Raw genomic sequence first — 15,142 nt, 5'->3', positions numbered from 1 at the left:
TGAGGTGTTTTCTCTAATAAGCTCTCATATAACATAAAGAGAAAAATCTATGTGCTTTTGTGCTACTTGATTCTCCATCTTAGTTTTATACCCCATCTGAGTTATTCTGCTTTCGTGATGATTGATCAGGTATGCAACGTTTTGGTGTGTCTATTTTTGCTTGAACTGGTGAAGAAATTTGGTGTGGCTCCAGTTTATGCAGGCTTCAGCAGATTTTCCTTGATTGCAGCAAACATTTGCTTATTACTTTACAGCTGAAACTAAAGGCTGATCTCTTGAAGAAATCAGGTTGTCATTAAAACCCAATTTCCAGGGTAGGAATAAGTGATACTGCCTAATCCATTGAGGAAAACAAAGAGAGAGACAAATTTATGTTTATGTAAAATGGCTTCACTCTCCACCATGTTTCTAAAATTGATTCATGTGTTCTTGGTTTTGGCTGCTTGATCCTCCTGCAACTTCTAATTTTGTTGTCTCAGTAGACATGCAAAAAAAAGGTATTCTTATGAATTGTACAGTAGTTTGTTCATATAGATGGATTCTTCTGATTGTTTTAATTATGTACTTAAGTGTTAATCTTGATAGGAAATTTCTGCAAAAATAGTGAGCTGGATGGGTTAATGATAAAAAGTTACTTCAAGAAATACCTGTTTGTTCATCTGCCATTGTTCTAAAGATTGTACAAAGGGGCTCAATTTTTTAATGGAATGATCCTTCTTGATTCAAGTAGCAATTTTTTATACAACATAAAATGGTGGTTAAAAATTAAAAGGAGGTTTAATTTTAACACAAACTCCAATGAACAGAGAGGATCAATTTTTTTTTTCTCCAATGAATTTAGTCGTTTAATAGTCTAGTCAATCTCTTTGCTTAGTTATTCATGTTTTCCCATCAAAATAATACATAGTAGTATTTTATACAAACAATGAATAGGGACATGAATGTATTGTAGGCAGATTCGTCTATGGCTATCAATAATTTCCATCCCATTTCTATCATTCTTTTTCTTTGTTTAGCAATGTGATATATACGAGGTAGGAAAAAATGCAATTTAAAAATGTGTTGAGAGAATTTTTGTACGAAAACTCGCAATTCAAACAACGCAATAACTTTTGCCACTCTCACATATTAGACCAAATATTGTGTTAGTTTAGCTCTCAATCAACTTCAACATCCTAACAAATAGGCAATAATCTTCGTGATAAGCAATTAGAATACTATGGATTTGGAAGTTGGATTTCAAATATGAACAAAATTGACAAACAAAGTTGGTTGATGTAATAACTAACAAAGAAAATGCTTACATTTTTTTTTTTACCAAATACATAAATTTTAAATTTGTTACTACGAGTATTTTCTATTAAAATTATTATACATATTGAACTGTGAGAAGAAATTCTCCAATAGATTATTTTGAAATTTTCATATATGCATATGATTAAAGTAGTGAAAGTGAAGAAAAAATATCTAAGCATAGGATAAACGAGAAAGAATAGAATAAGAAGAAGTGTCATTTGAGAATTATAAATTGGATTATTAGTTATCAAAGGTAATTTATAGATTTCATAAATGTAAGGGGTTAATTGCAACTGATCATTAATTACAGGGGGCTAAATATAATTAAACCTTAAAAGAATTTTGTTGGAATATAAGAGCAATTAATTCACTGTGGCACATACCTCACTTTCAAACTTTTGACCAAAAGCCTCCCAATACTTTCCACGACTTATTATATATATTTTATTCATCCGTGGATCAAAAATTAAAATTTCAAATTCCCAAAAAATTTTAGCTCAAAATTTTGCAGAAGAAGCCATGGCTTCGCCGGCAGACAACAGCGGAGGAGAAGACATTGAGCACGGTGGTGGAGTGGCAGTGGAGATGACCGCAACCGCCGCAACAGAATCATTATCACCTTCTTCTTCTCCTATGGAGGACGCGATTTCAATTTCCGATGAACATATTACTCCATTGTTGAATCAATCACAAAGACCTAGAGTCAACATCTTCTCCGTTTCTCACTCCAGAAGAAGGCCTGTTAAGGTGAATTTCGCTGAAAATCTTGCAAAATTTCAACATTTTGTCTGTTCATTTCAAGTATTTATGGAGAATTTTTTTTTTTGGCTTCAAACATTTGTTTATTTGTGTAATTTACAGTAGAAATAATGTTCTATAGATAGTTAATTACTCAAACGGAAAAAAATGTTTATTTATTTGATCAAGCCGAGCTTAGTATAGTAGATTTTTGGAGCTAGTATTTGAAATTCGGATATGTTTCTAATCTAAGTTGAACTTCACTCCTTAAAATTGCATAGACTTGACTTTGCTTATACTGGAATCGTATTCTTTTTGTTGTTGGGTGATCACTGTCAATTATATTTCTTGAGAAACTACTTATGAATAGGAAAATATATGTAATAGTTATTTATTTGTGATAAAGGATGAAATTTCAAAGCTTTGAATATAAGCTACTTAATTTTCGATTTTTGGTTAGTTGTGTTGAGCTGGCGATCAAAGTTTTGTGCTATTATAAGGTTGATTGTTTGAAAAAAAGGGTTGATTATTATTTGAAAGGGAATGGTTTTAGATCCAGTACTTTACCTGTTTGAAAGACGATGAATATCTGGTAGTATCAAATGCTGGATCGGTGGATGGTTTAGTAAGATGGATTTTATGGCCAAGTGATTCTAAGTTTGATAGATTATCAGGAATTGCTGAAGATTGAGCTGAGAAATTGATGAAGATGAGATGGTTTATATTCTTCCCATTGGAAATTCCATGGAACTTGTTCACTTTATTGGTTTTCTTCCAATACTTTAGGAAGCATAATTGACAATTTCTAAGTGGGAGAGAAAACATTAATGACGGTTAACCTCCTCAGATGGAAGCCCAAGTATCTGAATTTCTTTTAATCTTGTCCCAGCTGTTTAATTCTGTTAGTACTCTTGAAGGGGCAAATAGACTATTCTGTCATTGCTGGTGATTGTTTACTGTAGTTAACTCTAAACACTAATTACAATTCACTGACCAAAACCCTTACTGGAAAAGGGGAGTAACGGCATTATTTGCCACTTATTTCTACATAACTTAAAAGAACTTGATTACCTACTGAAATATCATTCTCTTTGTTTTACATGACTGGTGTTAGATTTCTAGTGGATTTGGGATATTGCTCTTTCTCCTTAAATTTAATTGAATGCTATAAGTAGCTCTTTTGTATCTGTTACTGTTTTCCTTTGATTTTTTTTTTTTTTTTTATAGTTTTCTGATGTTGTTTGAAAATATGATGAGTCAAAGTTACATCTGTCTGAAATAGGAAGTATCAATTCTTGCAGTAGGATGAGTATTTAGTGGTTGGCTGATCATTATGATTAAATTGAAGCTTCAAAAGTCTTTGTTTTGGCTGTCTAGTTTTTATTGTCTTTTAATTTTCTTGAGTTGGGATTCTCATGTAAAGGCATTGTACTGCTGCTTGATTCTTGTGTTTTATTCCAATTTACACACATATATCAAGAAAAAAAATTTCTAGTCTTGTTCAGAATGCATCAGTGGGTAGAATTTGTTATCTGGTTGATGGCTAGTATTTCATGTGCTAATTTGGTTTCCCAGAGAAGTAAACTGTTTCTGGCCATAGTTTTATTGGTATGAATCACTTATGCTTGTTCTGCTTCAAATATGTTGGTTAAACATAGGAAAGGCTATTATATTTCTTACTTTTAGTATCTTACAGGAGCAAATAACAAGATTGGCTGAAACAGAGACATCACCATTCGTGCAGTTTACCGTTTGGATATGGGATGGTTCTAGGTACTCTGGTATGCTATGCATGGCCTTATCATCTATTATCTACTGTATCATGGAAGTTCTTTCAGATGTTTTCACTGGTAAGTAACTCACTGATTCAATTTACGAATAATAGCTCTCAATCAAACAAAAAGTTATTTTGAACAAGTTGTTAGTTGCTTAGCACTTTGAAGAGAGATCTTTATTTCTGTGGTTTCAATTATAAGCTTTGTGTGATTTATTTAGTTATCATCTTTTTTCTTGGTGTGAATAAACATGAGGCCAATTACATCTTCCTTTACGAGAAAGAGATTGGTGAAGATTTGTCCTCTCATTAATAACTTTATGTGATCAATGTAAGGAGTGAAAGCTAATCCTTCCGAACTATGTAGATGAAAATTTGGGCCTTCAATTGAAAAGGTGGAGTACATGATTCGGGCTTGAAGGTTCCTTATCTTTCAAATATGGGAGCTTCCCTCCTCTCCTCCATGACTGGCTGTATTTTCTTTGACTATGTCCCCCACTCGACCATGGAAAATATTGTATGCATAGCTTTAAATTATGGTGATGTCAAATAGTGGTCTTAGGAGTCAAAGAGTCAAAGACATTTAAGGCATATATAAGCTTAATTATGCCAGAGATTTCCTCTTATCTCCTTTACGTTGAGATTTCCTTCAGTTAAATCCTTTTTTGGTTTGTCAAAACTAATGGATTCTCCAGTCCTTTGATGACCATAATACATAGAGTAATTGGATGGTAAAATATCCAATTAGAAATATAAAGTTGAACCATTATATGAAGAGATGATATTTAGATGTTTTCATGAAGTAATAAATCATTAAATTTTTGTCTTAGTAAATGTAATTAACTGATTGACAATTCTTTGGTGAATTGACTGGATATTACTCTTTTTTCCTCTATAATTGCAATGTTTCTTTTTTTACTAGTTAATTTATTTTGTTTAGAAGTCTGAATACATCCTTTTCTTTTTTCTGCTTAATTAATGCAAATGTGGGCATTTCAGCTAAAGCTGAACAACTATTTACATATTTGAGAATTGTGAGAAATGTTTCAAGTTCAATATGCTGCTTTCCATTTAAAATTGGACCATGGATCTGCAAGATTTACGGTGCCCTGGCTCTATAAGTCACCATGTTACAGATTTTTCTGTTTTTAGTGCTTGGTCAGCTCTGCAATATTAGCTTCAACCACGATAATGTCCATCTTGAAACTCAATACAGATTTTTAATCAGAGCAAAGAGTTAGATGTTAGAATGGTGGTTTTTGGTAAATCTTAGAAGTATATTATGTAGCATTCGTTCTGAGTTTTCGTGATTACCCCTTTATTTACTTTGATATGAATCTCTAATTGAAATGGGTCCTTTTATACTTTCATCTTTCGTCATTAAAATGACAGGGTAATCTTTTCATTCAGGGCATGTAATGTCTTGTCTCTTCCCATGCTTCAAGTTGTGCCCATTCTAATGGAATAAATCGTTTTGCTCATCCTTAATGACAGCTCAATCAATTCCTCTTTTTGAGATGGCATTTACCAGATGTACAGTTATTTTGATTTTGTCGTTTGTATGGTTGAAAAGAAGCAGACAGCCAATATTTGGTACATCAAGTGTCAGAAAACTATTGGTTCTAAGTGCATTCATGGGATACCTGTCATTGTTGAGTTTTATTTATTGGTGAGTTCTAATGCTTGAACCAATTGAGTTGCATTTGGTCAGACTAACAACTTAGTAAGCTCAGCTGCTGATCTTGTTTATTGTAAATTTCTCTTCCATGCAGTTTATACATCATTTTAATAAGTGGAAGCATGATTTAGCCTTTTCCGAGGACTTATTACAGATTGTATCTATACTCTGTTGCTACAGAAGTGCTTCTTTTAAGTCTTGTCTGCAGAACTTAGAGTGCTTTTGAGATTGTGTATAAAGCCACTATATTTTTATCTATCTTACATTTTTACTTTCTGGTTCTTAAACATTTTCTAGATGTACACATGCTAAATTATTTTGTTTTGTCAAATACAGCTTTTGAGCTTACACAATATTACACACCACTATGCAAAAACTGTATCTGTTACAACGCTGCTTTCAGTTTTTCAAGTAGCACTTAGATCACCCTTATTGGCAGTTGGAATGATAATAAATCTGCTCATGTTCTATTCTTTGACTTTCTAAGGAACTCATTTGCAGCATTTTTAGCCGTTATATAATTTCTTTTCTCTTCTATTTTTTGGGTTGTTCGTCAGAGCTAGTTCTTTTTTTTTGGGGGGGGGGGGGGGGGGGAGGGGAGGGGGGTTGATGTTCTCATTTGCATAATTAAATATTTTGTTCTTTTATTTTACTCTGCTGTTCCATGCGTTTGGTTTTTCTTTTTTGGTGAGTTATGTTTGTGGACTTTGATGATTTACTTGTGACAATGTGTGAGCTAATTTCCTTTTCAGCATTCAAAGAGTACCTCTTTCTCAGGCAATCATGTTGAACTTTACTACTCCAATTGTGGCTGCAGTTGCTGCAAGAGTCATATTGCATGAGAAGTTAAAAATTGCAGAAATAGGAGGTAATTTTCTTTGTTATTAGACATTCTACAGTGACAATATATCTGTAATTTAGGCAACTATTACATGTACTGCAAACCTATTTGCAATTATCAGTCTGTTGGAAGTAGAAGGTAATCTGAAGAGATAAGGATAAAAGTCTAGAAGTACTGCTTAGTAGGCCTTGGACACAACTAGGTCTTTTGAAGAGAAAAGGAGAAAAGTTTACAAGTTCTCCATGAAGTAGAAAATTTCCTGAAGACGCATTGAGAAAAGTTTTCAAGTACTACTTAGTACGACTTAGACGGTCTAATTGAAAAACGAAGTTGGTTAAGGAAATTATGCAATCTTCATTGGTTAAGATTAAGGAATATCGGATTTCTGAGTATTGAAATTCTTCTGGTAAAAGAGGAAAATGAAGCTTTGAATTAGCTCTAAAGAACAGGTAAGTGCGAAGTTTGACCTAAATACTAAAGACATTAGGCTTGTAATAACATCATACACTCTAAAAGAATGGCTGCAAAGCTTGAATTATAGCTACAAGAAGGGTCATCGTTAATTGGAGCATTTGGGATGCCCTACCTTGGGACATTGGCATCAGATACTATACAGAGAAATATTGTTGAGACCAGCTAAATCTGATTGAGGTTGACTTTTGTGCCTTAGCAACAAGTTATCCTTGGTGTTTTATCGATTGCTGATAGGACTTGATTCCAACCCCAAATATATTTGCGCTTTTAAAACCTAATCCAAGTGGACTACATGCCAAACCTAAAAAATACATAAAAAGTACTTCCAAAATTTCTGAAATATCTTTGATGCAGTTATATTGGAAACCATGCTCAATGCTAGAGGAATCATTAATATACTGTGACAGCATTACATAACCCAAAACTGTTTCCAATCTCTGAACATGGTTTTTTTTGAAGTTAGCCAATGTTTGCAGTAAACTTACTCTTCCTTAAATTTATTGCTTCATTCTGTTGATTATAGAAGACTTGATTTCTAGTGGCTAAAACCAAACGAAAAACATTCTTAAGAGCAAAGGGCAGCAGATGCAGGTCTTCTGCTTATTGACATGTGATGCAGTATTCTCCAATAAGAACTCTCATTAAGGCTCAGCGTCCGTTGTTTCCAGGGAGGCACCTTGAGGACAAGTTTCTGTAGGATTCCTTATTTCAACTCCCGAACCAGCTTTAGCATCAAGCAGCTGAATTACTAGATTTTTAACAACTGGGCCTCTAACAGATAATTCATCATTCATTAATCCTCCTACTTAGGCTGAATCATCAAACTCACCAATATATGCTTTCCCATGTTGCTTGCCTCTAATCAGAAAGCTGGTCCTCTTGTTATATAGGAATCTAAAGCATGCCCCAAAGATTCTTTTCATTGGACAAATGGTTCAAGATCTCGTTTCTTGTAAGAGCCATTCCACAGGGACAAGCAAATTGGAAGATAAAATAGGTCAATGTTACCTTAATGCTCAGAAAATACACCATGAATGCCAAGAAGTTTTAGAAGTTTTGTTAGTAAGATCATTATTGATGCAACAGTGGGGTGTTTAATTAGGGAAGGAATGAGCATAATTAGGGACAAGCTCACATTGCTGCTTTTTCATTCCGAATTTGATGTCTAACCATATCCTTGTTGCCTATGTTGAATCTGAAGATCACAGTGCATTAGAAGTGTTTACTAGTTAGTTGGGTCATTTGGAAGACTGTAGGAGACAAGTTCGTCATTTCCAATTTTTACTTCACCTTTGGGTGTAAAGAGGTTTCAAGTTTTCTATCTTCTGTTCCAGCTATATCTTATCTTTCATTTTGCTTGTTGTGTCCCTTAAATATAAATATTCTTTTTATTTTGTATTCCTCTTTTTTGTTCATTTTGTGTTTACTTTGACCCACTCTACAGGTCTTGCTTGCAGTTTCTTTGGCGTACTTTTTATCTTCCGGCCAGTGCTCAACATACAAGGTAAACAAGCGAGTTTGTGGAGCTTCTTATGTAATTCTATGAGACTGGCTTCTTGAAGAAGGAATGCAACTTATTAATTTTGAGTATCGATATTCCCATGTACCTGCATTTTCATTTTCCTTATGTTTGTTTCAACTTCTATAACAATGATCACATTATACAGAACACAACCTGTTAAACTGAGTCAAGTAAGCATATTTCTCTAAATATATGGAAAGATATATTTGCAGCTGTCATTTCTGCCTAGTGTAAAAGCCTGATGACATATTAAAAGCTTAGTGTACTTAGTGCATGGATCTTCAAACCTTATCTTAATGCCAACTTATCAGAATACAAAATATTTCTAGCTATGCAATCCTTATGCATCTTTGACATGGGTAATTCCATTTTATTCCTCAAATTTAGCATCCAAGAGTTCAAGGAAGCTAGATATTTAATTGCTTTTTAATTAAAAATAAGAATAAGCTGGATCTTGGAAATAGTTCTAGAGAAAGAAATAAAAAAAGTTCAAGCTGTTATCAAGATTTGACAAACTTTAGCGTGAAACTGGGATACTAAATGCAAGAAGTAATAGATACTTCTATGGCACTGTCCTAACTTGCCAGTGCATCTCTTTACACAGCTCAAATGCTTATACAGTCTCCATTTGTCCATGTTCAGTTACTAGAGTACCACTAAGATCACAAATCTCCTTTCTGAATTGTTGCAAGTGAACTACCTTTAAAAGAGAAGAAAGATAACATTACCCAGCTGAAGCTAATCTAGCTTAGGCTGTCCTTAATCCTTATGTAAATGTTTTCAGGGTTAGGAATATATTCGGCATGTTTGCTCCAAAGGATTCCTGTTTGAATTCAATTCCAAACCATTAATTTTGCTAAAGCAGCGGATAATCGGTGATTATTTTTCCTAGCTTACAATTTCCTGACTGATATTTTGCCACAACACTTAGAAGAGCTGTCATTTGTCATTTCATTTTGAAAGCTATGCAGAGGATTGCCATGTATTCTCTGGTAGTTGACCCATGAAAGGTCAAGAAAGCATTAGTTTTTTCTATGGTATTCATGGAAATTTTAAAGGTCTATGCTACTATGCAAGAGAAATCTATACTCTAATTAGTAGTACAATGATCTGAAATGCTGTAAAATCAGAAATTACCCAGGATCTCCCTGTTAATTAGCAACTATCCTGCAAAGCTTCTCTCAAAATTCTAGTTTTCTGGTTGCTGTTATTATTTATATTTGTAAGAGCACTATTTCCATCTATACTTTTTAACTAGTTAGCAAGTTCCTAAATTTTTAATATCTTAAAGCCTTCTAAAATAAGTTTTACCACCATAGGCATAAAACCATTTAAGGATTTTCATTGTCCTCTACTATTTTCCTTGGGATCATAAATAAGAGGAGTGATAAAATTTTTCTGCACCCTCTGATGTTCTAATAGTATAATCAGATACCTTATGTCCTGCTTTAGCATTACTGAATTGTTTGTTATTAGTGTCATTTGTCCAACTTTTTGTGGCAGGCTCAACTGAAGCTGGAGAAGCAAATATTTCTTATGTCAAGGGAAGTAATCATTTATATGCAGTTCTAGTTGGTTTAGTTTCATCAACAGTTGGCGGAGTTAGCTACTGCTTTATAAGGGCTGGAGCTAAGGCAGCTGATCAACCTTTGTAAGATCAATGGTTTGCTTGTCTGGTTCATTGATTGATTTGTACATATTTACTTCCTACACTTCAGAAGATGGGTGGGATGAGTATAGTTGACTAGTGGGGAAATGGAGGGAGAAAAGAACTTTGGTTTACCCCATTTAATAAAGTTACATTTCTAAAACTTTTGGTCCTATTTATCAATGTATATTTTGCTCCTTTGGTTGTCTTCTTACATTAATAAATATACTAGAGTTGCTTTCCTATGACATTGAGAACTGTTATTTGTCTTTTTGGTTTGAGGCTTTAATCAGATAGACCAGTGATATTCATCCAAACAAATTGTGATGTTAGTTTTCATCTTGGACACCTTTGAAGTATACAAATTACATGAGTGGGTATGTCATAATTGGCCTTTTTATCTGTTCCCAATTTTTCTGATAGTTTTCTTTTGATGTTTCAGACTCACTGTCTTTGCATTTGGCTTATTTGCCACTCCTGCTGCAGCAATATGTGCATTCATCTTTGAAGTAAGATTGCAATTTGAGTTAAAATTTCTTATTGCTGTATGTTTGTATCATTCATTTCATGTTTCTTTATGAGCTATTGCCTAGATGTGTTATTACATGCAAGTTTATGGATATTTGAAATGATGATGTTTTCCAAATTAAATTGAAAAGGGTTGCAATTATTTGCTTATCTGAAAGCTATTGCATCTAGTTGCACCATGACTTGTTGTGACTGTCAAAAAAAAAAAAATTTTTTTTATCGAGACTTAAATCACTTGGGGACTGGGTAGGTGGTGAATGTGGTGCAAGTCTTTTCATATGAAATTTCAAGAGATCTAAGGTGCTTCTACTCCCTTTTTAATGTTACCAATGTGCTCTAATGCGTGATTTGTAATTGTGACGGCTGCTAGAAATGTAGTTCCTTTTTGTGTAATGAGGGTGTATAACTTTCTCATATATGTTGTTTAACACAATTTCATTTGGATGAGTTAAACTTTTAAGTGATTATTCTGTGCCATTAGTTGCTGACAATTTTCAGGTTTCATTTGAACTGATATCTCCTAAAACGCATTTAAAAAAAAAAAATATTCAACTGAGTATCTTTATCTTTCTCCATTTATCTTGTCTTACAATGTGCCCATGCCTTTTTAATGTTAAAACTGAAAAGTAAAGGTAATTCATCATTGGTTTCAAGCTGTTTATAGATACTATTTATTTCTTATATGCTTTTGCAAGTTTCTTTTGCTTTTTGTATGATATTTTGGTCACCACTGTATTCTAGTTGGGGCTCTCATTAGGGAAGTACTGTTTTTCTTTTGCTTTTTGTATAATATCAGTCCATGCACTAAAGGCATTAGGAAATAACAATGAGCGAATGGAAGCTACTTTAAACAGCCCTAAGAACTTTATAGCAAGGTGCTTAGGAGCTCAGAACTCACAAAAAAATGATAGAGAAGGGATAGCTCAGTATGTTAACCCCCTTCATCCCCCTCGTGGAAAAAAAGAGACTAAGGTATCTGTAAGAGAGAAGGATTAGTCTGTTTAGTCTCCTGCATAACAAGACTCAGTCCCCTTCACTTTTATTGCTCATGTAGTTTCTTTTGTCCAAAATATACACTTTCTTGGCTTGGGCATAGAGTTTGGGATAATTACTCCTATCTGCCGTCATCCTCAAAAAGATTCTGTGCTTTTGTGAAGACATGCAATCTCATGTTTCATTTAGGTTTAGGACATACAATCTCATTAAAAAGACTTATTGTAGACTTTTCCTTTCAATAATCTTCTCTTACTCTATCTATAGCCTGAAGATAGACTAGTGTCATGTCATTTTTTGTGGTTTCAAAAAATTCCTAACTGGTTTTGAGTTACTAGATTGACTATATATCACCTCCTAAATCAACAATTACATTCTCTCTGCTTATTTAGCACACCCTTGTGTAGCACACAAATGGAGTGTGCCTCAAGCAGTGGTAATAACAATATTATTAACTTTTCAACGGACCTGAATGCCGGAGTTTTTCCTTTCAACTATGCAGCTTATATCTTGCCATCACAAGGACAGAAATAAGGAGAAGAATTACACAAGAGCTTTTTTCCTTTTTTACTTTCTTTTTATAGAATCCTGACCCCAATAAATCATACAAAAAATGTTGCTTCTACTATGGTTGTCTGATGAGTGCATTGGATCTACTTGGTTTTATTGTGGCTTTGCTTGGTAGTCTATTTTTTCCTTTTTGCCTAACAGATTATAGCAATTTCAAACTTATTTAGTTTTATTGGCATAAACTACTCAAGTAAAAGCAAAATTCTAAGGAAGTTTATCAGCAGATAATCTTATGCCTTTGTTTACTGATAAAGCTAATATGAAAGTTGGAGTTCAAATATAATCAACAACTTGACTAGAAAATCAAATTGTATAAGGTACTAATGGGATGGTTTTGTTACTGAATGTAATTTAGAAAGCCAACATATACTGCCACATAAAAGATTAGAAAATGCAAGTGCAAATAAAAGAAAAAAAAGGTAGATTGTTGGAGTTGTAATTCTTACATGGTCACGGGTTAACCTCGAACAGCAGAATCTATTGTTGCTTGTCGATTGTCATCCTGAGATAGATATACCTATGGGCACATTTTAATCTTGTGAAAATTGTTTAGAAGGTCCTTTTATGTGCAAGAAAATGTAAAAGGTCAGATCCAATGTACAAGTGGAGTCTTTTGGCCATATATATTTACTCAGTAGGTAAATGCTGTAGCCTTTCTATTCTCTAAGTGAATTAAGCATTAAGATGACACGAGCTTTTAATCATATCTCTTGGTTTAGGTTCTTTTGTTGAATAAAGATTGTAATTTGTAATCTTTTGCTTCGAATGGCATGGACAAAAGTATGTAAATGATCGTCTGATGTGTGCTTCTTTTGCGTGTTTTAGACATTGCACTGATTTAAAAGACATCTGCTGTTTACCAACTACATGATGTATCATTTTTTATCTTGCTTTCTTACAACTATTTCTTTTTCGTGTACTCATGTAGGGTTTTGTGCTTCCTGGTTTTTATACTCTTCTTCTGATGGTGATACTTGGTTCATTAGCTTTCTTGGCAGAGGTCACTCTCTGAAGCTCTAATCCTTTCACATTGTTTGAATTTCAAATTTTGATCTGAAAACGAATTGTGGCTGAATATTGATCATAACTATTTCTTGGATGCCCATTGACACTTTTTTCTCTCTTCAGATAACTGTAGCACGTGCACTTCAGCTTGAGAAAACCAGCAAAGTTGTGAATATTCTGTATCTTCAGGTGTTATGTAGTGCTTCATACTGTACCATTTAGTCTGGATATGATGCAGTTCTTTTATACCAGCTGTCTCACTCTCTATGTGGTAACATTCAGTTAGGAACATGCAGTGTCTTTCTGATGATGTCATGATACATTTTATGGCTTTGGTAATTTATATATTAAAAAAAGGTGGAAACAAACTGGCCTATTATTGTGGGAGTTCTCCTGTATCTGTAAGTAGTTATGTGATCACATTGACTTAATGATTTTTTTCTTATTTTTTGGATAATAACTTTGACTTAATGACAGTATGCAACATTTGATCAGTTGTACTGACAGTATGTAATAACACTGACTTAATGAGTTTTTCCATATGCCTCCACATATACTCGAGATTCATATCTACGAGAATCCTTGAAAGGGAAAAATATGCAGTTGTATGCTTTCATGTTTGTGATAGTGTCTTATGGAAGTGTTAGATTTCTAATCCGCTCCGCAATTTACAAGCCGGGAAAGAAGTGTTAGCTAATAGGAAGTTGTTAGTTAGTTCAAACACCACGATTAACAGTGTAGCAGTTAAAGGCCCTGTTGTTAGCAGTTAGATGGAGTTTGGAATTTGGAATTTGTTGGGCTCTTGTATAATTATTATAGTTGCTGAATTGATATCCTAATTTCATGCTAGTTACACGACTGCATTTGAAACCTAACACAATATCTCTTGCTAATTGCATCCTCTTTCCTTCTCCTTGGTGTTGTTATTAGGCTGCTTCAACTCAATTGCTTGGAATGAGCTTATCTAGAATAGTTCCAACATTTGGTAGACTAGTTGGCTGTACACTTATCTTGATTTCAGCATGTTGTACTATGTACGTTGGACCCGAAAAAGAGGTTGATTGAAACATTTTGTTGTTGAACTCAATCTGTCGAGGATATATTCACCCCAATTCGGTGCAGAAAAGACTCTTTTGTGCTTGCCTTCATGCCAAAAGGGTTTCAATACCACCTGTGACTTTACAGCTCCTACCTGCGTATCAGCGACAGCTTTATTGTGCAAAATAGAGATGACAAGGATATCAATATAGACTGTACTATAGAATTTGTGACCATCTTGTATTTTTTTTACTCTGGGGGGAGTTTTGCAGGCAACAGCTTAACAACGTGCTAATTTTGCTGCTTGCTCATTTTTGCATCTTCTTGTCCTAATTCAAAACGATTTTTTAAGAGTCAAAAAATATAAAGATGCTGTTTCTTTGTCGAGAATTTCCATTAATGTTGGAATCATGATGTGTGTCTATACATGTCTATATATATATATATACACACATATACATATATATTGAGCACCAAGAAATCTTCAATCTGATGTTCATCTAAAATAAGATTTGATGAGTTTGCCTCTTCTCTAGATAAAGCGTATGCAGTAACAATCCTTTGCTATGCTTCATTTTGTCAGAGAAACCAATTTACAATAACATACAATTTGTTTGGGCAATTCTTATTGAAGTTAATTCATCTAAAATAAGATTCTCAGTATTCCCATCAGTTCAACAAAGCTAAGTTGGGATATATGACGCCAAAGCAATTAATTCATCGAATTATTCCACCAAAAGAAGGGGAAAAAAACTCGGTCAAAAAATCGGCAATGATAATGAGAGGTCTGTTACAATGTTGAGTGCCAATATTTCGACTACAGTGTTAATTGATAATGAAAATATTAGAAAACCATAAATTAAAAAAGTATGTTTTGAAATATATTATGGTTAGTCAATTGTTCAAAAATGCTGCTGAAATTAAGAAATACAAAACGAGGTACATACGCATGAGAAGTAAACAGAAATCTTTGTGGCAAAGGTTCGCTTGGATGCCATATTTTGGCTCTTTTCTGCAAAGGCCATTTGTACTGACTT

The 15,142-nt window shown here is 33.8% G+C and overlaps 1 protein-coding gene across 2 annotated transcripts; it reads left to right on the top strand.

Moving 5' to 3' along the window:
• Nucleotides 1–1,684: 1,684 nt before the first annotated feature.
• On the top strand, nucleotides 1,685–14,416 carry LOC140007714 (uncharacterized). Of its 2 annotated transcripts, XM_072050800.1 has the most exons (10): nucleotides 1,685–2,043; nucleotides 3,731–3,884; nucleotides 5,303–5,477; nucleotides 6,239–6,354; nucleotides 8,246–8,305; nucleotides 9,827–9,974; nucleotides 10,414–10,480; nucleotides 12,991–13,062; nucleotides 13,191–13,256; nucleotides 13,998–14,416. In XM_072050800.1, the coding sequence occupies exons 1-10, from the start codon at nucleotides 1,816–1,818 to the stop codon at nucleotides 14,130–14,132; spliced, it is 1,221 nt and encodes a 406-aa protein (XP_071906901.1). In that variant the 5' UTR covers nucleotides 1,685–1,815; the 3' UTR covers nucleotides 14,133–14,416. The 2 variants fall into 2 exon arrangements, with proteins under 2 accessions (XP_071906901.1, XP_071906902.1); XM_072050801.1 differs by lacking the exon at nucleotides 5,303–5,477 and having other exon boundaries at nucleotides 6,304–6,354.
• The last annotated feature ends 726 nt before the right edge of the window (nucleotides 14,417–15,142 follow it).

The sequence above is a fragment of the Coffea arabica genome, chromosome 5c (assembly GCF_036785885.1).
Source record: "Coffea arabica cultivar ET-39 chromosome 5c, Coffea Arabica ET-39 HiFi, whole genome shotgun sequence".
In the NCBI taxonomy this organism is placed as follows: domain Eukaryota; kingdom Viridiplantae; phylum Streptophyta; class Magnoliopsida; order Gentianales; family Rubiaceae; genus Coffea; species Coffea arabica.
This window is presented reverse-complemented; position numbering and strand designations above follow the sequence as displayed.